The 27,142-nt window shown below is 34.6% G+C and overlaps 1 protein-coding gene across 1 annotated transcript in view; it reads left to right on the top strand.

Annotated features, from left to right (window-relative positions):
* Nucleotides 1-27,142, top strand: part of htt (huntingtin) — a 441,906-nt gene that overhangs the window by 240,514 nt on the left and 174,250 nt on the right. Inside the window, exons 32-36 of the mRNA XM_089233919.1 lie at nucleotides 1,879-2,143; nucleotides 9,049-9,139; nucleotides 12,596-12,699; nucleotides 17,908-17,983; nucleotides 25,320-25,558. Of these exons, the coding sequence (XP_089090045.1) occupies nucleotides 1,879-2,143; nucleotides 9,049-9,139; nucleotides 12,596-12,699; nucleotides 17,908-17,983; nucleotides 25,320-25,558 (775 nt within the window). The remainder of the gene's footprint in view (nucleotides 1-1,878; nucleotides 2,144-9,048; nucleotides 9,140-12,595; nucleotides 12,700-17,907; nucleotides 17,984-25,319; nucleotides 25,559-27,142) is intronic.

Here is a 27,142-nt window from a genome sequence, read left to right as displayed (position 1 = left end):
TATTGAATCTCAAATGTTTAAAAATTACAGAGGTGGGAGAAGGAGAGAATGTGGCATGGCGTCTGTCTTTGGGAAATGTGTTGGTAACAGTATCTGTGATGAAGCTAGCCAATGGTCACTCTCAAGCGGGGCCATATAGTGATAACAAACCATACAAAATTACCAATCAAGACCTGGGGTATCATATGTCAATGCCTTTTTAGCAGAAGCTGTGTTACGTAAGATGAGATTTAACATGATTATAGCCGGGAATTTAATGTAGAGAATTTATTATTCGCAAATGCGGACTTGTGTAAAATTAGTTTTTGTCAGATTTATTTTCAATTGAATGTTTGTTTTTTTATCTCTTGTGTTCTTTTTGGATTGTTTTCTTGTTATAATTGAAAAAAGGTAGAAATCAACATCTGCATTTTAACATCGGAAAAAGGTAGAATTTTTTAATGGTTTTTATTTTCCATTCTAAAGTTTGAGTGTTTGCATGTGTTTCTTTAGTGCCTGCTCAAGCTAGAACAATATTGACAACTTAGTTATTTTCCAATTAGATCAGGCCTTTTTCTTATGCATTTGGATGTAAAAAATACCCATCTAGTTGCTAGTTTGTCTTTTTCAAAAAAATTTCCCGTGTACTGGTAGTCTATTATTAAATCACGTGAAAATACGGGATTGTTCCTGGAAATACGAGACATATGGTCATCCAGGTAATGATTGAAATTAATTCTGGTTCTCTAAGTCTGATTTCTAGTTGTTTCCTATTTTTTGAAAAACGTTATAATTTTTCTGCATGTGCTATACAATGTCATCTTTCTTCCTTTTGTACTTCCAATAATTTTCTACCTCACATATGTTTTTTATATTGTTTTTAATCAATGCCAGCACCACTCAACTCTTTCTGATCATGCCCACACTCTTGTTTTTCCCTATTTAGTGCATTTTTTGCATAATTTCATGTACCTAGTTTTGCAAATGTAATACACTCTTGTTCTGCATGTGCTATACAGTTTCTTCTTGCATCCTTTTGCACATGCAATAATTTCCTACCTCACATGTTTTTTATATTGTTTTGAATCAATGCCCACACAATGTGTCATTATCCCCATTGTGCATAATTTTTAATGGCAGCTCGCTCTATGAACTTCTCATAGATTTCTATGGGGTTTTTTTTTCAAGTTTGTAGATCTCCACCCTCCCTGTTTTGCATTCTCTGTGTTAATGCATAACATTAACACAGAGAGAGAGAGTTATAATTAATTAATGAGTTTAATAATTAATAATTTCATTAGTTAGTACTTTTATTAATTAATATTTTTATTAAAATTTGAAATTTTTATTTGCTATGTTATTTGTACGGAACACACTGGAGCTTACTCCGCTTCGAGTGCCCTTTTTTCTAGTGCCCCACCAGTATATATTTCTTATAAAATGGCCTGTGTGGTACCATGACTATCAATATAATCCCATTATATTTTTATTGCTGACAAGCTGGATAAAAGAAGTTGTATTTAAAGGGGAGAAATTTGAAAAAAAAAATTGCTATGTGTATTGCCATAGACTTCCCAATGTCCCTACTGTTCCTCTGGATTTATTATAATTTTTTTTTTCTTGTATGTTTGTAAACCAAGACAATTTCATAAAACGAATCCTTTTTTTGTTGTTTGTAAACCGATTGTTGACTGTATAAAAATAGTATTTTTTCTTTTTTAATTCCCCTATCAACAAAGTTTTCTTCAAAACAGCTTACATTTGATTACAGTTAGGCTAGTTAAAAGAGGTTCTACTGTGCTTTCAGGTAATTTTGAGAAATGTTGATTTCTAGTTGATTTTATTGGATAAATTTGATATTGGTTGCGTTTGCTTCACATCATAAAATTGCTTTTTTAGGTACATTCAGGAAAGTTACTGCTGCAGCCATGTCTATTGCCAATTCATCATACAAACCCACAGATACAAGAGTTTCGTCAGCATGCTACTCTGTTCCTGATATAAGCAATATTTTCCTGATGCTTTCATCTAAATATCCCACTCTTGTGGTGCAGTGGTGTAACATACTTATGCTTTTGAACTGTGATTGTCAAGACTTCTGGTCCAAAATCTTACTGCCAACAACACTGAAAAAGACACATTTGCATGCAAGTGACAAAAATGTGTACGTTCTCTAGGCTTTGAATTTCTGTGATTACTTTTTTTAACCCTCTGTTAGTCACATTGTATCTGTGAGGCACATTACAAACTAGTTTTACATTGGCTGATTCAGAACTCGTGGGCAAAACTTTAAGAAGTGGTAGAACACATCATAACAAACTACTTTCATTGTACAATGCATGATCCCAATGGTAAACTATGCAGTGGTTAACTGCTAGATAGTGCTATCATCTAAAATATAAAATTCTAATTTTAAAAAATTTATAATTGTTTTTTTACAAAAAATAAATATTAATATTTCTACAATTTCAATTTTGAAATCATGTCGCCCATCCTAGGTTCATGTCGCCTGTAAAACCTGGACAATGCCAGGTACTACAATTGAAAGTCGACGTAGATGAACCCAAAATTGCAAAAGAACCACGGCTATATGCTTTTTGGAACTATATGAAGTTCCTTCATCAGTAGCAGAAACAAAGAAGAAAAAAATCCTTATAGCACTCAACAACTGGGGCATCTACAGCATTTCATACCAATGCAGATTATCATATATAGGCCAAACTAAACGTGCCTTAAAATACTGTTTAATGAGCATAGAAGATATGTAACCAACCAAGACTTTAACCGCTCATCCATAGCCCAACACTGCTGGTCCTTTGACCATAAATTTGACTTTTCTTCTGCCAAAACCATTCAAAAATGCCTCTCACCGTCTGACTTGAACTTCTTCAAATCACGCCACATCAACAAAAACACAAACCAATTGGTCAACGACCTAACTAGCACACCACCCTTCTCAGAAATCCGGCAACAGTTTCTACAATAATTATTCTTCTCCATCGGCATCACTATGACGTTCTCGTTTGTGATTGGCTCTGCCATTTTTTTCTCCCATCCACCTCCTCTATTCTTTTGTTGCCGGTTCATTTTTGAATTCGACTCTTTCGTCTACAACAGCGAGTAACTCCCGCTTGAAGGAGTTTTTCTTTCTTTGTTTCTGCTACTTATGGAGGAACTTCATATAGTTCCAAAACGCGTATAGCCATGGTTCTTTTTCAATTTTTTGTTCATCTACGTCAGCTTTCAATTGTATTATTTAACCCAAAAGGTAATTCATTTCAATGCCAGGTACTTTAGCTAGTCTACTATAAAAATGAAAATAGGAGACTAGTTAAAGTACCTGGCATTGTCCAGGTTTTACAGGCGACATGAACCCAAGATGGGCGACATGATTTCAAAATTGAAATTATAGAAATATTAATATTTATTTTTTGTAAAAAAAACAATTATAAATTTTTTGCTTAGCATGCATGACTTCCACTGATAGCGAGAATGCAACAATGGTGACCTTTACATAGGATGGGTGATATAAGATGAAACTCAATCTCATCTATATATACTCATCTATCTGATATACTCATGATGGATGTCCTGAGTGCAACATTCTAATATAAATGCCCTGAGTGTGGACCCCCATGGGGGCAGGGTTGCCATACATCCTCCTTTTTGATGTCATTGCAAGCATCCTCCTACATTTCAGAAAATTCACCTTTTTGTCCTCCTTTTCAGATTTCTGGAATTATCTTTTTCCTTAGACAATTTGTTTTCCACTTTGAAACATATATCTTCATTAACACAAGTGTTTTTTGATTTCTTCCCCATTGACCAATAGCTGTTGAAATTCCCAGAATTTTTTTGTGGTTCTATTTTAGTTGGGGGAAATTATTGTTGTGGCCAATTTTATCAGTCAGAATAGTGGCGCCATATGTTGTTAAAATTGGAAAAAGTGACGTCACTAAGGATGCACATGCAGGTGTTTTTCTTTCTTAGTTTTTGAATTGGATAACCTTACGGAGAGTGGTTTTTTGAAATATTATGTAGATGTGACCGTCCTCTTGTTTTGAAGGCTCTGAACACCCCCCCCCCCCCATCCTAGAGATGGGGGAAGGGAAGGGTGCAACAGCACATAGCTCCACGCTTTGATCGGCTCTGCATTGAGGAATAGAAATGGGATTTTTCCCTTTAAAATAATAAAACAATTTGACTGCTCTTACAGTAATACAATGAAATATTTCACTAAAATACACCCCTCCCTGCCTCGGCACTAAATACTTTTGTTTCATCACAGAGCGAAATACTATGCATTAAAGCTCTGTTACATGGGAACTGAATCAGAATAACACTATCTTGATAAGTGTAATAAAATATCATAGGTATAGTAAAGAATAATGAAAGAGTGGAAAGATATTCAGTGTGACGTTCAAAAAAAAGGATCCCTTTATGAGAAACATGTTTGATAACACAAAGATATTACATTGAGTGTTTTCTAGAGTAAAAAGAAAAATATTATTCTACTATTCTTAATTCCATTGAGGTGTTGAGAAATATATATTCTCAAAGTGAGGAAGATTGTCCTGAAACAAAGTTTTACAGCAAATCAAAGTGTCGTTTCCACAAGATGACTTGAAAGCAATCTGCGTGAGTATCGCTCATTTGCCAGTGCGCATTTTCGACAACATTTTACTTTTCATCAATAAATGCTTTGTCGACTCGTATAAAAAGTATAAAACCAGAATTTCCTTTTTATTGAAATTAGCTAGAAAGCTTAGAGAATCTTTTTGTTCAAAAATATAATTTTGCCGATAACTACATCAATTGCCACAATATCAGTAAAAAGACAGCAATGTGTCAGATTCCACTATGTAATGATATAACAAGCATTTTCAATATGTGAGAAATATGTAAGTGAAAAATGCATTTGTATCATAACAGGTATTGAAAAATGTAAAAAAACAGTGTGAAAAGGAAATTTTTTCCTGCCTAAATTAATTTTGATATAGATTTTGTAGCAACATGATGGAGAGGTATTGCAGCTATTACTTATAAATGGTTTTATAAGACTTTTTGTTAGAGAATTTTGAGTTATTCAAACTTTTTCTGGTTAACAAAATGGTAAAAGTTCAATTTATTTCAAACTATTATGTAAAAACTCCATTTGGAATTTCCATTGAAATGCAAAGCTCAGTAAAAATGGTTTATAATATTACTGATTTAAATATTTCAAAAAATTGCTGACTAAAGAGAACCATTGGAATATGGTGACAAGCTTGCGATCTTAGACCAACAAGCAAGCATAACGATAGAGCAAATAACAAATGTCTAATATTGGAGTTTGAAAAATGTGAATAAAGAATACATGAAATCTGCATCCTTTGGAAGGGCCCAGCTGGGTTGGTCTAGTTGGTTCTGTCATGATTTTTTCCCTCTCACTGGAGTAAGATGGGAAAAAAGAATATCATGAATGCCTCGCAGTTCAGTGCAGTGCAGTGTTTCTCAACTGCTGGGCCCTGACATCGGCCAAACGTAGCCGTGAGTGGTTTATTGTTTAATTTTTTTACCCATTTATTTCCCACTAATCGTGTGTATGGTCAGGACTTCCAATCAAGAAAAAGAAATCAACGTGCCATGGGATTCCAAAGGTTGTGAACCACCACCTGCAGTAAAGACCCTAAGCTGAGATCTTCGATGGGCCCAGGCCATATTTTTCATTGGCCTCAGTGTAGTGAATTGATAGTGTGAAAATAAAAATACTGAGAATTATCTTGGGTCCCCTTAGCTGGAACCCTGTCGTCTTCTACTGTGCTTCTGTATGTGGGTGGATGGGGCATTGACTGTCAGAATTGGAAAATCGGCCTGACTATGTACCTTTAACACAATGGTTTTGGCTCTCGTACATAAGAAATGTTTCTTTTAATTTTTTTATTTTACTTGAGCCCGGTAATACGATCAGTAAAGAAATGGGCTCATTCGTGCACATTCTATTTAGATGATGTTTTCTTCTTATGCACATCCCTGTCTGGTGATGTGTGTCAATTTCGACAGTCAGTGGTTATCAGTGAACCGATCAAACAAACTGGTCGATCACTTACATGTCACCCTGTTCAAAATTGATCGGCTCCTTTGCTCTGTTTTGAGCCCACTATTGAAATTATTCACTTATTACACAGAAATAAACTTCACGGAAGGTTCCCTATACGTACACACACATTCCAACATGTACCAATTCGTTAGAAGTTCTGTAGAGGAATATGGACGAGGTTCATGTCTGGTTTAGTAATAGTAGATATTCGTATATACGACCCAAGGGTGCATGCTGGGGTGGATTGCATTGGATATTCATGACCTACTGAGGGTTTAGGCAGCGTCACAAAGTTGGTTGAAGGCATGGGTGGGGATACAGAGAGAGAGGGCCATAAGGACGATCGCCCCCCCCCCCTCGCGATTAAAAAAATTATTGGCATAGGCAGAAGGTGGACATTTGTCCCCTCCTCTCCTCATTCACGACCTGTAGCCGCGTATGCTTTTGCAGGGGGCGGCTTATGTGGCTTGAGCCCATAGGATCCAGTTCCTATGGGGTTGTTGTACTTAAATCTTTAAATGCAGAAATTGTTGATAAAAAAGCGAGGTTTCAATGTAATAATTTTTATCTATTTTTCTGGCTGGTAGTATTAAAAAAACATCGGCTACACACAGAGTCAATAATTGATGGAAGGGAAAAAAAATCAGATTTCTTTCTTGTTTCGGTAAAATTATAATATTAAGTATATAAACAATTAAATTCAGAGAATGCTGTTAAGAGCTAATGACAACAATTAAACACTTCCCAGGTGTCGCTACTCACAGTTTGGAAACCACTGATATAAGAAAACAGTCCAGCATGGTTCATTTTGTTAAATGAGAAAAGATCACAGAAAAGTCATCAAAAAGCCACCAAATTTTGCTTTTGGTATTTGGTAGACACCCATGTATGGTTCTCATGGATTAATCAGACCGAAAGGAATGTGTTCGAATTTGTAGAAGGCAACAGAAGGGCAACAGTGTTGCAAATTACCTCGCATCTTAATCAAGGATCCTGTCAAATGATTTCTGTGAATGCATGTTTTGTCGTACACTCCATTACATTGTTTATAGAAGTTGAACACCTGTTTGAACACTTAACAACAGAAAGTGCAACGGAGTACAACAATTAGACACAGCACCAGCCTTTGACATGAGGGGACCCCATGCATTTTGAGTTAGAAATGTAATAAGAAATCTTTATTTAGTCAGTTAATAAATATTGCTCAAATTTCCGGGTCTTGGGCAAATTCCCCGACTTGCCCTAGTGAAAATCGAGCTCTGATTGGAGAGTTGATAATGTAAAACTTAGTATATGGTCCAGTGAATAAAATTTTCAGTTACATTACTCCATTTAGGTGACTGAATGATAATTTAGCGCAAACAGCACAAAAGCCTGAACTCCAAATACATTGCTACAAACTTTCAAGCTGGTGGAGTTCATAGTTTGGGGAATATTTTCAAGCATGCTTCAGGCTTTTTTATTGATGTTGTTCATGTCTGAATGGCATATCATATCTAAACACAGTTGCTTATAAAATTTGTCCTATTATATTTATGGTTTATCCCAGTAGAGATGGCTATGTGCAACAAGATAATATGTCCTTTTCGTTCTCATATTGGAAAATATTGGTTTAAAGTGCATGAAGGAAATTGTTTGCGTAGTTGTCTCCCCCCTACAGTTTCCAGATCTCAATCCCATTAAGCATTTATGGGATGAAGTTGAGAGAACCATCAGACAGCTAAATCCACAGCTATCAAATCTTTCACCACTAGAGAATGTGTACATCAATCATGAGGTTGAATTCCACACTTTCAACCTATTAACATCTAATGGAGTTCATGCTAAGAAGAATCTGTGCAATATGAAATGCAAAAAAATATCAAACCAAGTACTAATTACAATTAATTGTCTACTCAATGTGAAAATATGCACATTTTCTGGCTTGTTTTGAATTTGATTATGTATCCATTTATAATATTTTTATTGGAAGAGATTTTCCTAGTTGTTATGCATCCTAGGAAGAAAAGTTTTCTTTCTCCTCCGGGAATCAAACCGGGATCATCTTGCATACCGCTCCAGTGCACTCTTTTGCACCAGAGATACAACCTTCCTTTTTTTAAACTATCATTATTAGCCTGCTATGCTGAGCAGAGACATTGCAGCCATCCTCTTCTACAGAAAAGATTGCCTCAGGCTATGACAGTATGGAGAAATAACATAATTTTTTCAGTCTGTAGTACATTGGGGAAGAGATTTTTCTGGTTATTATGCTGATACCTAACTTTTCTTGCTAAGTTTTATATCTCTTCTGGGAACCAAACCCGGGTCTTCAGCACAGCACTCTATTGATGTGTGTTATGAAGAAAGGAAGGTTGTGTCTCTGGTGTGTAAGCAGCACACTTGGCTAGTATGCAAGAGGACCCTGGTTTGATTCCCCAAAAAGACAGCTAGCTTTCCTTCCTGAGATTTGTATTGGCATAACAACCAGAAAAATCTCTCTTAATGTATTACAATTCGAGTAAATAGCATCTCTAATATTTTTATTGGTTATGAAGTAAGTGTGCAGCCGCAGTTAGGAGGAGCATTGGTAAAAATGACTTGCATTCATTCATTCCATAGAAGTAAACAAGCAAAAAAAAAAAGGAGACAATTTCGAATTGATTGCTAGGTTTAGTTTTCATTAGTAAATACTACATAAAATACAAGATTTGAGTTAATGCTACCTTTGTAAAACTTTTTTTGTTGTTGATAGAATTTGTTTACCAAAACAGAGAATCAGCAATCATAATCAGAAAATTTTAAGCAGAGAAAATGTTTTGCATACCAAAATTGTTATATAGAACTAAATACACAATGAACTTGATTTATTTTTTTATACTAATACTACAAATCATTATTCTATCTACTAATGATCATTATTCTATCTACTAATGATCATTATTCTATCTACTAATGATCATTATTCTATCTACTAATGATCATTATTCTATCTACTAATGAACATCCAGACTGAATGAATGCAATGCAGAAGTGATGCAGAATTCTTGCTATTCTGAAATTGTTCGCCGTGCTGGTATTGCTGTGTTATGCGATTATGTGGTGAGTAAGGAATTTTCATTTTGTTCAGTGGTTCTATAAATTTCTATTTAACCCTTTCACAATAGCAGAAGAGATATCTTGTCCTAACATAGAGGAAATTAATTCCATTTCGCCCTTGCAGGGTTTGTACAGAGTGCTTAAAAACTCCTTAAAAGGTCATTAATTTTCATTTCCCTTGTCAAAGGTCCTTAAAATCCTTCCAGCTGTTTCTTAAAAAAGTCATTACTTCCCCCTGCCCCCGCCCACACCCTGGAGTACTTTCTACTATGGTTGAAGAATGGTTGATGATGAGTCGTGCTTGATGCTAAAAAAGGCCCCTGAAAGAAGGAGGAAAAGAATGAGTGTCGGGGGAAGATTTCTTTATAGGGATTTCAAGGCCACCCTGTAGTGAGTGGGAAAAGCTTTGCCAATGATCGGCTCAGCTAACAGGTCACGATACCTGATTGGTCAGACTTCAGTCGCCTCACCCGCTTCTGATATGCTCAGTGAAAAAACGGTAAAAGAAGATTGTTGTGTTTTGTCCAAGAAATTGAAATAAAAAAGAAGTTGGGTAAGTTCTATCATTCCTGTCAGAAAATGATGCTACTACCGGTGGTGGGAACTCTGCAGTGCGCTGCACCAAAATTAACATCCTGGTCCAATGGTATATTTTTGTATTTTTTCTGTGCTTTCAAATAGCGTTTGTTTGTAATTTTTTTTTGTGTATTTGGAAACAAACTCCTTGAAATACTTTCAAGCCTGCTTTGTATGTACATTGTCACCAATGATGCACTCAGTGCGTTAAACTCCCAGACTTTTGAAAAAGGGCGGCAAAATATTTTGTTTCTTCATGCCGCAAAACGATTCTTTCTGAGTGAGCGTGTTTTACTCCTCTGTACTTCAGCACCACTTCTCCTCTTTCCATCTTCCATAGTTACTCAGAATTACCCGAAAAAATAACTTTTTAAAGTAATTTCACTCTTCTCCAAAATTTTAAGGAGTCTTTTTTTTTTTAAAAGAGTGGTATTTTATTATAAGAAAAATAGAAAAACATCAAAAAAGTAAAATTTGAAAGAGTATTTTCACTCATATGAAATTTGGAGGAGTAAATTGAATTTTGATGCGTATTGGCGAACAGTGGTAGCTCTATTTCCTGACCTTGGAAAGTAGAGATCTCTGTTGGAAAGTACTTCATTACTGCAAAGTACAGTACTGTATTGGGAAAAAACTTGCGTGCTGACCATATGTGTGCTTTTCATGCTTTGCAAGCACTACAAAGATATTTTTTCATTCAAATGAAAATTTTTAATCCAAAAATATTTAATTTATCCTCTTTAAATATTCAACTTTAACTCCAAGACAGGCTTTTTTTTCAAACAAACATGTTGAACCCCAATAATCCATCTGATCTCTCCTTGAAAGTGTTGCCAGAAGTCGAGAAAAATTTACAAAATTAGTGAGAAAGACAGATTTTTTGAATCAATTTTCTGACTTTTCCGGCAAGTTCCTGTGCCCCCTTTCATGTCCCCAAAAAAAATCGAATTGGAATAACCACGGTCCCTTATTTAAATTATCAGTCCCTCATCAGGTTTTTCATTGTGAAACTCTGATAATATCCATGATCATACAGCTGAAGATGGTTTACTCTTGTCCAGTGTTTCTCTATCACCGGACCTGCGAGATGGTTCCCATTTTCAAAGAAAAGAAAAAATAGTCACCACTACAAGCAGCAGAAATGACTATGGTTGATCTACATTGTGTGAAATACTGATGGTTCGTGAAAAAAAATTTAATTTATTCCATGGGTAAAATAACTAGTCTGCCAAATTACGAATGCTAATTTGCCAACTTTGCTAAATAACAAGGGTTAAATCGCCAATGTTGCCAAATGATGAGTACTGAATTGCCAAACATTGTGTTGAGTCTTCCGAAATTTGCTCCCATTTTGCAACAATTTCTTTCTAAGTATAACTGAAAAAGATGCCAGCAGGAATCGTGCCCATGGAATTAAAAAACTTAATTTTGAAGAAATGTTTGTGTATGTGTTGATCTCTCTCCAGTTTCACCGAGAGGTGAATACAAAGTTGCTGCAAATATAAATAATTTTGTAAAGAAAACCTTTTTCAGCTTTGGTTTTTTTTTTATTTTGAATAATTGAGGGGGAATGAATATCACTTAATCAAAATCTTTATAATTTATATGATGCTGTTATGAGCTATACTTTTGACCACTACTTTAAAGCTTCGAAACACTTTGGTGCAACAGTTAAGTATGGATTATCTGTACGTGGATTGATTATTTTATGAATTCTTATATTGCTTGGTAACAAATCAAAAGTTGTAATCTTTGGAACTGCTTCTACGTCTATATTTTTGAGAAGAGGGAAAATTTGTGTGGCAGATTCAAAATTAATTAATTTGCAAGCGTGCCCTTTTTTTTTGTTGTAAAAATTTAAGTTATGAAGTTTACCATGACTCCTTAAAAACTGCTTAATTTTTTTTTAGGAAATTTTGTATGAACCCTGCCTTGAATGTTGAAACCACCAGTAGTGCTCACATGTTCATTCAAAAAAGTATACACAGTAATGAAATTTGTTATAAACTTCAAGTAAAAAACAAGATAATATGCGAATATTTTTAAAAGGTATATCAAACCAATGCAAAGGGTGTGTCACATGGAACCTCCCCCCCCCCCCCCCCCATCATTTGAATAACAATACACATATCTAATGGGTGGCGGCTGGACGTAGTAGCACTCAAATGGACAAATTATAATCTCTAAAGTTTCCAACAAATTTTATTACAGCCAGAAATTTCATTCGGGGGGACCAAAGTGATAGAACAATAAATTTGGCCATCTTTTTACCTTTTTTTGGTCATTTTCTCACATTTCGGACCAGACTCCCAAGTCCCCCCCCCCCCCCCGCTACGTCCTTGTGTATGCATACATATATACATATGTGTAGGACCACCGGTCAGTCAAGAGCTACAAGAGCTACTTTTGTGTCAGGAACTGAAAGTTTATGGATTTTTCATGGTGCTGCATACTTTGTATACTTTGAAATACTGATGCTTAGCCATGTTCAAAATAATACTTTTGTGCAATAGTACCCATTTGTCAGCACTTTCACAGTTTCTGAAATTATTGCTGAAAGCCATATTTTGCAGCTACTTTTAGTATATATGTATTCTGTGCCTCAGTGCAGTGTTTTCCAAAGTGGGCAATTTCGCCCCCTGGTGGGTAATGGAATGGTTCTGGGGGTGATAGAAGCTATGGGTATAACTTAGGATCCTATGGGTTCACTTGAGTTGGGGAGCAATGAGGGGAAAAAATTCCCAAAGAAGGGGGTGATGGAACAAAATGTATGGGAAACTATGCTCTAGTGAATGAATAGGAGTTACCACTACTAACAATAATAGTTTGTTGTATTGACTATTCTTAGTTTACTTTTTCAATGAATTTGTGTTTTTATTACAGTGTGAAAACATAAGTGATGCTGAAATGATGACTGTTTTAATAGTTGATCACATAAATGATCTTATAATTTTGTCTACAGAAGCCACTGTGCAAGATTTTATAAGGTATGTCAGTTCCTTTTTCTTTATTAAAATATGAAGTCAATCAATCTTTAAAAATATTCATCAATAATCTTCAAAAATATTGAACACAGTTGTGAAACAAAAAATGTTTCGGAATCTAGACAATGGCTAGACATCATTCTAGTTGCTGCAATCAGTACAGAATGAGACATGCAATTTTACTGTAATATAGTAAAATATGAGATCTAACTCCGCTAGTGACCTCTTCTTCCAGCATAGAATGTCCAGCGTTTTAATATTAAAATAATTCTATTAATTTACTGTACTTTTGCTACACTACACAGAGGTATAGGATGCTAAATAAGTTCTATTACAGTAAACAAGAGATATTCACTTTATAAAACAAGCAACCTGTATAACAAGATAAAAAAAAACCTTTCAACTGCTCTCCTGTAAAATTTCCTTTTGCAGAGTTGCCAATTGCTACAGATATTTCATAGTTTCTACGGGCAGCCACACTCAACCACAAAGCTATGGAAGATACTTTCGATACTATGGAAATCATTTTTTCTTTAAATATATATTTTTTTTCTCCAAAAATAATTCTGGTGTTTGAGTTTCTTGTGGCATTTTACAAATTATTATTTTTTTAAATTATGCCCATCTTTACTGTTTTTTATCATGACGATAAATTTATATACGCATGTGAAAGAGTTTAACCGTCTTTTCGGCAGGAGTGTCTTAAGGCGCTGAAGAGCAGAAAATTATACTCAAGGAAAAAGAGCATATTTTATTGTGCCCTTTCAACAAGACCGCTGTGCTTATGTTCAAGTACCGCAGACGACAGGCTATAGGCATTCCCAAGCCATAAATACAATACAATGGCTTCGGGAAAAAAAGAATATAATGGCTTCGGTAGAATGCTGCATACTTCGGCATCGTTCACAAGATGCCCAGTTTTTTTAATTGACAACTACAATTGTAAGCTGTTTATTTATTCTAAAAATGGCGGGAAAAGGGTTTTGTACTTGTCTGTTTAGAGTTCATTTTTTCCAGACGCATAGGAACTTCTGGCTATTTCCAAAAGTAAAACACAAGAGTAAAACGCAAATTACACTCAATTCCCTCTTCAAGGGGAAATAATTATTTAGAGTAGCTGAAGCCTCCCATATGCCAGACTTTATTTTTTTCTAGTTTTTCTTTTTGTCACTCAGATATTATCAACTAAATCGTTTTTTACTGTCATGATCCTACGACAATAATCTATGTTAAGGACAACTAAATTATGGGGGGGAGGCAGAAATCTAAATTCGGCCAATAATATGATCATTGTAGTGCTCTTAAAATTTTTTTAATCCGACACCAGAGTCAAGACTATTTATGCATTGTGACATTTTAAATTTATTACATCATATTATATTTACACAAAGACCAATATAAGAAATTCCGAAAGTAAGAAAAATATGTACAAAAAAAAGGAGAAAAATAGAAGCATACAGCACAAAAAAAAATACAATGGTGCCCCAAGTTTTGACTTTACATAGTTTCAGTGATTTCCCCCTCTCCTTTGCTTCATAAAATTATTATTACAATTGTTTGTAGGATATCAGTTCAGTATCAGCTGGATATATATTTTTTTTACTACTTCGGCGATTGTATTTGAAGGAACGGGGAGAAAAAGCATAGCGTTTGAATTTGCAAAATCCACACAATTGCTAAGTCAACCAAAAACCAAAGATGCGAATCACGAACGAAAAGCAATCGTAATGGTAGTGCAACCGGTGAGAACTCATTTCCACATACCAATGTGCAAGTTTAATATCAATTAATAATAATTAATTTTTTATGAGTATTATTTTGATTACTTATTCTCATTTACTACTTTTGTTTAAATTGCCCATATGTTTATGAGATTGAAGTCCAGGAAAATTTGTGGGATCGGATCACTTTGATTCTATATTTTTCGGGATTGGGAGAAAAACCCAGAAAAACATTGAACCTTAGTTATGAAAGTTCTGGATCTCGAAAATAAAAAAAAATCTCATTAAATCATTATCGTATCAGAAAAGTTCACTTGAACTCGTTTTAAGTCAAAGGCATATACAGAATTCTTGTCAAGGAGGGGTGTATTCATCAATTTTTTTTTTCTTCCAAGGAGAGGGGGTTAATTTCTACTGAAAACAAAATCGCCTCAGAAAAGGGGGAGGGGTTTAACCCTCCCCCTTTTCTGAGGCGATTTTGTAACGAAAGGTAAAAAAGGTAAAAATAAAAGTAACAAAGTAAGTAAAGTAAAAATAAAATAAAAGTAAGGAGGGTTAAACCCCTCCCCCTTTCGTATGCCAGTGTCCTGCATACGACATTTCGCATCAAAACATCATGCATTGAAACATTCTGTAAATTAAGATTTTCAACAAACAACTAAACTTCTTCGATAGTGCAGAAAGGTTTATTTACAGGGGGCCGTATTAAATTAATACGTGTCTGCTGAAGGACTGGGTCAGAGAGGGACCTATTGAGTTTGCGAGCAAGTGAATGACCATCAGAGTTAGCTTAGTGAGCAAACAGATCAGTGAGTAACCAAAAAAGCAGGACCTAGAGAGTTTGTAAGCATGTAAGTAACCAAAGGGGGAGTGATCTAGAGCAGTAGTTCTCAACATCTTTTGACTCGCTAAGCCCTTTTAAGTAAAAAATTCTATGGCGGAGCCCCGTAGGCCAATTTTCAAATTATTCATCAAAGTTACTTATTTATTTTTACTATTAAAAAATATTTGTAATTATTCTTTTTTAATTTTAATGGTTTTTTTTATTTTCCTCGAGTGGCCGCGGAGCCCCTGGAGAGTGCTAAAGTTAAAGTTACTGATAGTTAAGTTAGTGTTAAAGTTACTGATTCATTTTTATTATTTATTTATTATTTAATTGTTTTTTTAAATTTTACTGGATTTTTTTATTTACCTCGAGCAGCCACGGAGCCCCTGAAGAGGAGTCCTAAGGGCTCCGCGGAGCACCCGTTGAGAACAGCTGATCTAGAGTATGAAGAAACAGGTTGGTGAGTGGCCAAAATAGCGAATAATGAAGTGAGCAAGCAGTTAGTAACAAAAAAAGAAAGACCTAGAGCAGCGGTTTCAACCTTTTTTACTCGCGCAGCAAAACAGGCATCTTTTTTAGCCTTATCAAATTTCCTGATTTATTTTAATTTTCTCAATTGGCCACGGGGTCCCTGTGAAGTGCACACGGAGTCCCGGTTGAGAACCGCTTACCTGGAGAGTGTCTGAGCAAGGGAGTGATTGAAAAAGCGAAGGAGCTGGTCGGTGAGTTACCAAAAGAGGGACCTAAAGAGTGAGAAATGATGTTGCTGAGCAACCGAAAGAACGATTTAGAGCAGTGGTTTTCAACCTTTAGAATCTCGCCCAGTTGATTTTTTTTTTTGAGTGGAAGGCCCAGAAATAAACACGACTAATGGAAAAAAATAATGATAAATTACTCGCGGCCCGGTTTCACTGATGACAGTGGCCGGTACCGGATCATGGTCCAGCGATTGAGAAGCCCTGATTTAGAGTGTACAAGCGTGTGGGCGATCAAAACAGGGTGCAAGCAAGTGAATAATAAAAATAGTGCCCTTGAGAGAAAAGAGTGAAGGCAGTAAGTGACCAAATAAATGACCAAGAAAATCTGCAAACATTTGAGTGACCATAAGAGTGATTTAGAGACAGAGACATATTTACTAGGAGCTGGGTGGAATGGATTAGCGGGCTTCAGCTTAATGTGGTGAATTAGAAGAATGTGAAATCAAGAAAATTAGACAAGAAATGGCGGCAAAATTTATGCCACAGGCAACCAAACCATAAATCCGACTCTGATAGCTGAAGCTTTCAATCAGCAGCGTAGCTTTCAATTCATGGCCTGTCTGTAACTGGAGGTCTTGCCATTGCTTCTAGCAATTGGCACCGCCTATATTTCATAATGGCTTCTTAGTTGAAAACAAATTGAGACAAAAAATTAATTTTGCTTTTCTGCCTCCATATACAACGTCAACTTTACGAAGGATGAAAGGATGAAGGACATTTTACTATTTTTATGCAGTTTCTTGTGTCGGTACTACAGAGTGATTCTTATCAGTTTTCAGAATCGATAAAGCTTCCTCACAAGCATATGTCGCTATCTCATTCTCTCACTTCAGAAAGAAATACCCAACACGCACCTGTTCTGATGGGTGCAGCTCTGTCTAGGTCCTGTCTAGGATCATGCATCTAGCAGGTCATGCAAAAGTCTAGTGTAATGCTCAAAATATTAACGTTCTCGACTCTGCAGTATGTGGCTTTGATCTCAAACCTAATTAAGGCATTATTACTTTTGAGGCATTTATCAAGATGTGTTTATGAAAATAATTGATATTATTCATCTGTATAAGATCTTAGACCTTCCATTGAGAGTTATTGGCATAAAGTAGCAAATAATGCAAGACTTAATTTTTTCGATGGAAATCTCCATTAAGGAAAAGGGTATTCAGATCTGTTTAGATTTTTATTTCGTTGCAAATTTGACTTTACCTAAACTTTTTTGTTGATTGCTTATATACTATTTTTGTTTATTTCATCATTATCTTGTCCATAAAGTGTACGGTCTAATATTATTACTTTGAAAGTAAACTACATGTTTACCTTCATAATTGGTAATTAATTTGTGATTTTGCAATTAGTAGTTTTCAGATACTTTATGATCTCTAATATTGTCTAGACTTTGGTGACACACTGCATATAACAGATGGCCTGTTGAATAACTCACAGTTCCACCGAATAAATTGAGAATGTGTCTGGTAATCTAAATGATGTCTTCTCTGGTAGTTTGCACCACTTGGTAACTAAAAGTGTTAAGAAAGTTGTTAGTATTGCTATTTTTTGCATAAGACACAGAAGTACAATGCAGGGGACCCCCTTACTCTGCACAATGTTTAACTTGATTATCATTTAATAATCAAGTTTTTTTTTGAATAAATGTGTTTATATATGAGTACATTTTCTAGTGATACTAACAACGCCAATTTAAAACATGTCAAAAAGCCTAATTTTTATAGCCTATGATGATAGTGCTGCCTCTTGATACAACGATAATCCCTGTAATGAAATTTTTTCTTGGTATGCAGAGTATATTTATATATGTATTTCACTGCATTTGAAGAAAAAAAAATTAGCATTTCATTCTAAAAATTTGAATAAAAACATTTTTGATTCTGAAATATTTTTATTTCTTTAGTGCAGTTCATCGAAATTCAGCAGCAAGTGGCCTACTCATTCAAGCAATGGATGCTAGGTGTTTGGATCTCTCAAAGGTTGGTTTGTGATATGATACATTGAAATTTGCATGTGGTTGTGAGTTGTCAAGATTGAATAAAAAAAACTAAGGTTTTCTTCTTGATAACTAGATGGTGGTATTTTTTGTTTTGTCCATGTAACACCAAAAATAACAAACCTTATTTCTACAGTAAAGGCTGATAATATACAAGGTGTTTCAAAAAGAATCATTCGATTTAAAAAAATCGAATAACTATTCAGCTTTTAATCTGTTTTGATCGAATAATAGATAGGTAGAAAGAGGGAAATCTCCAGTTTCACGCAGTTGCCAACAGGTAGCACTGTCGCTCTTTCTTCGGCCGCCACTTCAGTGTTTGTCAAGATTGGCTTTTCCCACAGCTAGAAACCGATTCGGATGACTTCATTTTCCAGCAGGACAGGGCATCACCACACTGGAGCTTTGACTTTCAAGAACTTTTAAACAATTGCATTCCTAAACGATGGATCTTCCGTACGGGACCTAACAATTCAGTTGAACATAATTGGTCTCCAAGATTGCAGAACCTCAGAGTGCGATTTCTTGTGGGGGTTTATAAAAGACTATGTTTATGTGCCTCCTCTTCCATCTAAATTAGCCAAACTGAAGATATGCATAACAGCAGCTGTGGAAGCAGTGGATGCGAACATGCTCACAAAAGTTTGGGACAAATTTGACTACTATATAGACATATGCCATGCATCCCAAGGTGGACATATTGAGCACCTTCAAATTTTGTTTGTAAAAAAACTTTGATTAGCCATACAATATAAAATTAATCTTAAGTGTCTGTTCAATATTTTTCGTAATATATGCATTTCAAATCAGGTAATTTTTTTTTTGAAACACCCTGTGTATTAATGTGTATATACCTGAATAAGTTTTTTCTTGATTTATGCATGATATTAACTAGAATCGATTCTCGATTCTGCCTATATGCATAGAGATTTCTCATAGATAATTTCTTTCTTCTTTTCTTACAAATTAAGCTTTGTAGTAAAGTGAGCTTCAATGAATGATAGAACTTATCAGCAAGAGGCAAAAAACTGGTCAGAAACCAGTTTAATTTTAAATTGAAGATCTTACAGATATACGAATTCATCTGAAATTATGTGCACAGACAACAGTATGGTATCAGTGCAGTTACTGCAGTGATGTTTTACTCAGTCCACATTGACATTTTGCTAGTGAAGATGTCTGCTGAAGAAAAAAACTGACAAAGTAATAGTAAACAGTATAAAGCATGTACACAATGTAGAGCAGGGATTCTTAACCTCTTTTATGTTCCACGATTGTTTTTTGCTAATACGACAAAGGCCAGGGACCTCCTTACGAATACGATGAAGCCCATAGACCCTTTCACAGAATAATATTCTACACACACCAATGTTGAAACAATAAATTAACAGTTTTCTCATCCCCAATCTCAAGGGCCTTTAACAAACTCCAAGAGGTCGAGGCCTGTAACAAGGCTGGGGCAATTTAGGCACTATCCTGGGGCCCTCACAAAAATTTTTTCGTTATTTGGCATAATAACCATTTCAAGTCTGCTCTGGGACCCTGGGAAGGAAATCCCTGGACCCCTGGTTAAGAGCCACCAATGTAGGGGAAAATGAAAATGAATCGGAGTTGATGTTTGAATAAATAAAAAAGATTTACCAACAGCGAAACAACTGCAAGAAGCTCTGAATGTTATCGGAAGGGCTTGACTGTGGAAGTGCATCTGAAAATGTTTATGGACAAACATATTCAGGTATCCTCAACTTAAGTGCAAAATAAAAAAACAAAAAATTTAGCTTTTGTTTTGACTTGAAGCTTAATTCACATTGTAAATTGACCAAAACATTATGTTACAGATATTCAAGTTATTATTGATTTATAACTGCAGAAGTAAATTACCTATTTTTTCCCTGTTGTATGATAGAAAAAAAGCTTCCATGAGATAATCTTCTGCTTTATAAGAGTGTTTCTCAACTTACGTCATTGAAGCATTATATTGGATGAAATACCCAAAATTTTCTTGCTCTTTGTGAACCACTGAATTAAGAAACGTTCTATTTATTATCAGCTTTTAAGGAACAGTCCAACAAACTTAATTTTTTCAGACAAGGAAAAATAAGGAGTCATAGAAAAGTCTCTAGATCAAGTTTTCAGTATGTGGTGACACCCTGATTAAATATCACTTTGATAGAGAAATCGGTGCTGACATCCCATATAGAAAGTAAAAAAGCATTGTGATTTGGTAGAGATCAGGTTAAATCATCTACAAATTTATCACTTGAAAAACTTCAATTACACATGTTGCAAGTTTCTGATAATTTAAAATAAAATGCATAGAAATGTAAGCCTTCAAATATTTCTCACTAAATTAAATATGTATAACACTCATTTAAAAATTGGCATATGTTACAAAATTACTTGATTTTTTTTCAATTTTATCTGGAAAAGTACTTGAATAGTCTTTAAATTCAAATTTTTTCTGATGCTTAAATAATGCCTATTTGACTCTTATGTTACAAAATTCCTATACAGTTTACATATACTGTCGATCCAACAAAAATAACGCACCAAAAAAAGTAAACTTCAAATTTGGATGAAACTTGGTGTTTGTAATTGTCATGTTAAAATCTATAAATGATTATACAATATCGGAACACAATGGTCATTTATTGAGGAGAACTGCACGTGACACAAAAATGCTAATACCTTGTTGGGCCTCTGCTGGTGTGGATATAGGAAAAATATGGTCTGGCATTGATGCATGCAGTTTTTGTATTTTGGTCCAAGGCAGATTTGCCTGTGGTTGCTGCAACTAGAACTCTAGTTCCTACACACTCAAAGGTTGATAAAGCCAGGCAAGCAAGAGGCACAGACGTTCTTGAAAACCTCTTGTCGTATGTGTTCAAGCCATATCATGCTGAAAAACACACGCTGGAAGCCTTACTATGAGGGGTAAACATGTGGTTGCAAGATTTCCTGGACATGTTGAGGAAGAGTGGTTCCTCCATATCACGACTAGAGATGACCATCTTGCATAAGTGATGGCTCCGCAGACCATCGCACCTGCAGTTAGGGCTGTGTGACACTCCAAAGAATAAGCACTATTTGTCAGCTGACTACTAGGGCACTCAAACACGACCATCATTGGATGTCTAAGAGAATTGAGATTCATCACTATAGATGATACAGTACTAATCTGCAGTTGTCCAGATTCTCCGCTTCTGGTGCCACTGCAATAAAATTCGACAGTGTCTGGCTCGAATTAAATTGGTTCAATGAGTGCAAACCATCTAACTGTCTGGAAATGGTCTAGTGTGAGATAAGGCTTCTTTACAAAGATGGCATCTGTGATTTGATTATCACTGCAGTTATTGGTGCTGCTCAGGCTGGCCTACAGATGAAGCCATCCTCTCTCCTGTTCGGCGACCTAAGGCATCCAGAGCCTGTTTGGATGCATGTTTGCACCTTCATGCAATAACTGCTACCAGCATCATCTTAGTGACAGCTTAGTAAGAACAGTCAATTTTGTGGGCTATATGCTGATATGTCCACCCTGCTTGTCTCAATCCAAACATGTGGCATTGTTTGAAGTAAATTTGTCATGTAAAATATCTTTGAATGAGTCTCGGATTATTTTGAACAGTCAGCAATAGCTCATTAAGAAAAAACAAAAATACAATATGCAAGAGCTGTCTCCAAGTCCATTATAAAAAGCAATCTGGGAGGAAATAATTTCATGCCCTCTGGCAGGGTTGTTTGGTTTAAACCAAGTGGCTTTTTTCAAAAAATCAAATAAAAGTTGCCTAAATATAATTTTTTTTTCCTTGAAAAATATCATATTGGTTCATTATTAGCCAAAATGTTTCATTTTTACCACATTTTATATCCTTGGGGTACATTCTGATGGTATATCTTTAAATGACATAAGATTTTATAAGTGGTTTTTTTCAAAAAGTCTCATAAAAGTGGCCAGAATATATATATATTTTTCATATGAAGTATCTTAGTTATTTAAAGTTATATACAAAAGCCAAAATTTCTCATTCTTACAACATTTTCTACCCTTTGGCTACATTCTGATGCTCTATCTTTAGCAAATTCATGAATAAGGATTGCATCACATATCTAAATGTAGTGGTGTATTATCTCACAGGGTTTCTTTTTCCCTTCACAAAGAAGCAGCAACAGTAGTGACACCATCATGCTAGGGGCAGGTGGTCCTATAATCCAATAAAGACATCAGCTGTCCTTAAAGGACAAAGATCAGTGTACTAGTAGTTACATTACCTCACATACATTTTTATTTTCTTTCCCACAAGAAGTAGCACATCTCCTACTGTATATCTCCCAGTCTTAATATTCAATAGTAGTTTTTTTTATACTTTCACACTGTTAAGCCCAGTTAATCAGGGTTCTACTAAATAATAATAACAGATTTATGAAAAATAATCAGCTATATACAGGGAGATTATAATTTGAATTTTGATTCTCCAAAACTATACAATAAGTACTGATCAGAATGACTTGAAAATTTGCATGGATACTCCTGAAGCAATGGAAGTTTCTTTCGCAAAAGAAAAAAGTGCAAAATGTGCAAGTAGATGATGCTGTACTTGGCCAGCAGTATAATCTATTTTGTGCAACCACATCATTTCAGCACTTCCACAGCATCAGTGTGTGGATAGAACTTCTATCAAGATGCACATTGCAATACCAGCAAAGCAGCTGGTGAAGACCCATTTTGATAGGATACACCTTAACCCTTGCAACTTCTGGCTGTGGGTGTAATAAACAGTGGTCAGATTGCAAACTTTGAATTGCAATCTCCAGCACATTCTTTATATGTTAGAAGTTGCTCAGGAATATTAACGGGGGGGGGGGGGGCATTTGGTTTAATAAAGCTGAATTGCAAGCACATCTACGTCATGACCATGGCATACTCCGATTCTGTTGTTGAACAACAATTTTTGTGCTTTCAACCTTAGGTTGGACAACATATTTAACATTTCTTAAGTAAGTTGTAGTTATTTGTTCAATTACTTTGTTTTTTGTGATGTTTCCATGAATTATGAAATCGTGCAATACTATAATTAAGGTATCATTTTGCCATGACTGGCTATCGTTTCCATTCTGCGAGCAAATTTCCCACATGTTGGATGATGTCATTAATTTTACATTTTTAAGTATTTTTTCCCCTTTACCTAATAAAATTGCATTTTTTCAGGAATATTCATGTCAATTTTCAAGTCATTTTGACAATCGTTCTTTTTTTACAGTGTTTTGTAATCAGAACCTTAGTTATAATCACCCTGTATATAGTAAATCATTGCTAATTAATCTGCATTATTTATGCTTCATTAAATACATTATATTCACTTAATTTTTATTACTTTTTTCAAAATAGCTTCCTAATTAAGCATACTGAAAGTAACTGGATAAAAATCTTTATATACTATATGATTAATAATAACATTGAAAGAATTTTCAAACACACAGTAATCCATTGAGTTGAGCAAAAAATAATTAAATTGCAAAAGTTGGTTTTTGTTAAAATATAAGAAATATTTATTGATTAATTAGTATGGGAATAGTGTTAATTACATTAATAACCATTTCATTTTAGTTAATTATTAGAAGTTTGAATGATTTTTCAGAAATTTCATTGTTTTTAATGTTAATACTATTTAAAACAAAAAAAACCGGTTTAAACCAAAAAAACCTGGTTTAAACCAAAAAAACCCGGTTTTTTGGTTTTTTTCACCAACCCTGCCCTCTGGTGATGGGAATATTTGCATAATTCTTTTGCAACACTAATCATTTGTATACCTATATCATATATAACTGCCTGCCCAATTTCGTAGCAATTAGACTTTTTTTTCTTGGTGCGTTCTTTTTTTGGCAGAAAGTATACGAAATTTTTTCTATCATCTTTGATTATAAAACGAATTTGAAAATGTATGAAAACAGAATTTTTATTGTTTTTGGTTTCAATATTTTAAAGTGATTGTTCATGAGAATCATGGTTTCAGTTTGTCAACTATGCATTACCAAAGGAGCCTCATGTAATATGCTAAAGAGTTAAGATTTTTAGATTTTAAAAATGTATAATTTGAATTTGCATTGAAAGTCTAACTTATGTGGAGTATCAGTAATATGTAATTTTTTACAACATGCATGTCCAAAATTAAAGTTTGACCACCATTGTTAGTTGAAAACAGGAAATGTAAATAATTTACGTAAGTGAAGATTCATGATGATATCAGCAGTGAATTCTGGAGCATATAAAGGAAATGCACAACATTTGTACTTACAGGGTACACAATATGACCCCAAGACAAACCTATGAAACTTAAAAAAAGCTGGTACACACCTGAACAAAGGTCTTAATGTGGCATTGGATGACCTCATAAGGTTATACAAGACTAGAAATGGTGAGGCATATTTTGACTCATGGCATCTGGGACATCCCGCTACAAGAAATGCAATTATCTTCATAACTCCTACAGAGTTTTGTGTTCTGGAGGGTGAGCAGCTACATCTTTCTGAAGATTATTTATATGCATTATGCTTATTTGTATCATTTTCTGAACTCATTGACTTTTTGCAGCACCAAATATGTTTCAGACTTTAATTTTGGACATCATGTGTGTTAATGGCTTGTTATTTCTGCTGCCATGTGATAAACATTAATTTAAATTTTTATCTCCAAAATATGAATGACTTTTTTCTCTTCAGTATGGCAAATAGGCAATGTCTGGCAATTTTAATGTCTTTTCCTTCATTGTAAACAATATTAATTGAACTGTCATCTAATGATGTGTGTTACAGTTGATGCTCATTATAACGGCCCCACGTTATAGTGACCATTTCTTTACAGTGACTGGTAGGGTAAGTCCCAAATCTTTTCATGTATATTTTACTTTACAGCGTCTACTGAATATTTGTTGTTTCTATAAATTTTAAGTTTTTTCAGTATCTTCCAATAAACATACCATTATTGACTGACATGGGATGGGATTTCAATAACTTTATTATTGCAATTCTAATTCTGGAAGAAATGCTGTAATCTCGTTACCATATGACTATCTGAGCTTTTTTCATGTTAATCTTGTTTTAATCTTTTCTAGATACTTTAGTAAATTGGTAATAAGTGCTTCTATCCATCTGCAATGATTAGAATTTCAGTTTGCAACTTAAAAAAAATAGTATTGATTTGTGGAATCATTCATGTGAATTTTTGTACCTATCACAAAAAGCTCTTTATTCCTATGCATGAAAATGATTGAATATGAATGTTTTGTTCAGAATATGATTTGAATTTCATTTCTAATTTTCAGCCTGCTTTTGTAAAACGTGCTCTGCACTGTTTGGAAACAATCCACAGTAGTCAGTCTGGGAATCTTTTAACCATTTTAATCAAGAAATTTCTACCTCATCATCATATTGCAATTGCACGCTACTGTGATAATCTAGCTTGTCAACGAATTGAAATTATGCTCAATGATTCTGAAAGTATAGATAGTGAAAGTGTAGAAGAAATGATAAAAATGATACATGTTCTAGGAATTCATTCAAGGTAAATAGTTATTCTTGTATTTTTTGAGAATAAAATGTAAATTTTTTCCAAATTCAGCTCATTGTTAACTTTTTAATGAAAATGTTTATATAGATATTGGATGAACTAAAAGTATCATTCCTTCTTTAAACATCACTCATAGTTAGGGTGACAATACATCCTGTATTTCTGGAGCCACTCTGATTTTGTTTTTCTGGCTGTCCCGACTTTTTTGTAAACATGTTCCAGTTTTTCAAGTATATATTCAGTGAAGACAACTTGAATTTTTATTCTTCCAATAAAAGATTAAAAATATCTTCCCAACTCAGAAATTACACTACAGCACTATCAATAAGAATATTCATCTCACATATTTGTCTTTTTTTTAATTCACAGCAATTTGAAGTGTCGCTTCATTTCCTGTGATTGGCGACTTTTCTGTGATTTTAACACAAGTTGGCAACTTTGCTTACTTTCGGCATTAGTTTTGGTGGTAATTGTCATTGTCCTGTATTTTGCCGTACTTTGAAAAACAATTTCCCATATTTTTCTCAAGTAAATATGGTCATATATGGTTACAAAACACAGCGCGTTCTTTTAAATTTCAGCCATCATCTGTTTTGTTACCCCCTCCCCCATGCCAAATTGCGCCATTCTCCTCAATTATCAGTTTTTTGCTTATATGTGAGAAGAGCCGTCAACATCTGTCAAGAGTCAATGGTTGAAAAATCATCAACGAATAAGGCAAATATATGAAAAATATAAATTTCCTAATTCATTTTGACACACAGTGGTTTTCGTCGTCAGAGGAAATTTATCTAACCAGCCAATGATTCCACTTGGGTTGGATAATAAATCTTGACTCTAGGTTGCTCAGCGGAAAAATATGTCTGTTCACTTCAAACATCATGGTCAGGATGAAGCTGTAAAACTAATGCAGCACCCTAACTAGCCTGCATGTCAGGCTTGCGAAAGGGAGCTACCCAATTGGTCTATTCAGATTTTCTTGAATTGTTGCTCATAATGAATTTAAGCTATGGCATTGCAATCGGTAGTGCTGATTTATTGTCATTGGCCGCCTGAATATAAGTGCCTTCATAAAAAATCTAAATCAGCTGTGGACTTCACTTTGTGAAAAACTCTTGCTTCCTGAATATTAAATCTATGGCCCTCTTGCCAGTAGTGAGCAGCAATGTTTTTCACATTCTTGATTATTAACCAGGGTTAGCAGGTTTTTGACACATGGCAGTTTTTGATGTAATTTTAACTGTCACGTCAAAAACCCTCTGCGAAAAACTGTCAAAAACCTTAAATATTGCTTTTCAATATAAAAATTCCCATTGAAAATATACACATTGATTGCAGTTAATGTGTAAAAGTCACTGTGCTATACAAAGAATGAATATTTTATATGATTGTAAAATATTGACTGATCTACTCTTTACAGAATTATTTTGGACAATATCTGTGTATTCTTTTTCATGTAAAATATACAACTTGAATAGAGCATAGTATAAAAGCTGATGGAAAACGTACGGAACAATTAGATATTTTTCAATTCAAGATGATTCTAGACGTAAAATTTTTTCAACTTTGTCAAGAAAT

This window comes from Pholcus phalangioides, unplaced genomic scaffold, assembly GCF_987345545.1.
Source record: "Pholcus phalangioides strain wild (caught in Gottingen) unplaced genomic scaffold, Ppha-v1.0 ptg000007l_1, whole genome shotgun sequence".
NCBI classification, from domain to species: domain Eukaryota; kingdom Metazoa; phylum Arthropoda; class Arachnida; order Araneae; family Pholcidae; genus Pholcus; species Pholcus phalangioides.
This window is presented reverse-complemented; position numbering and strand designations above follow the sequence as displayed.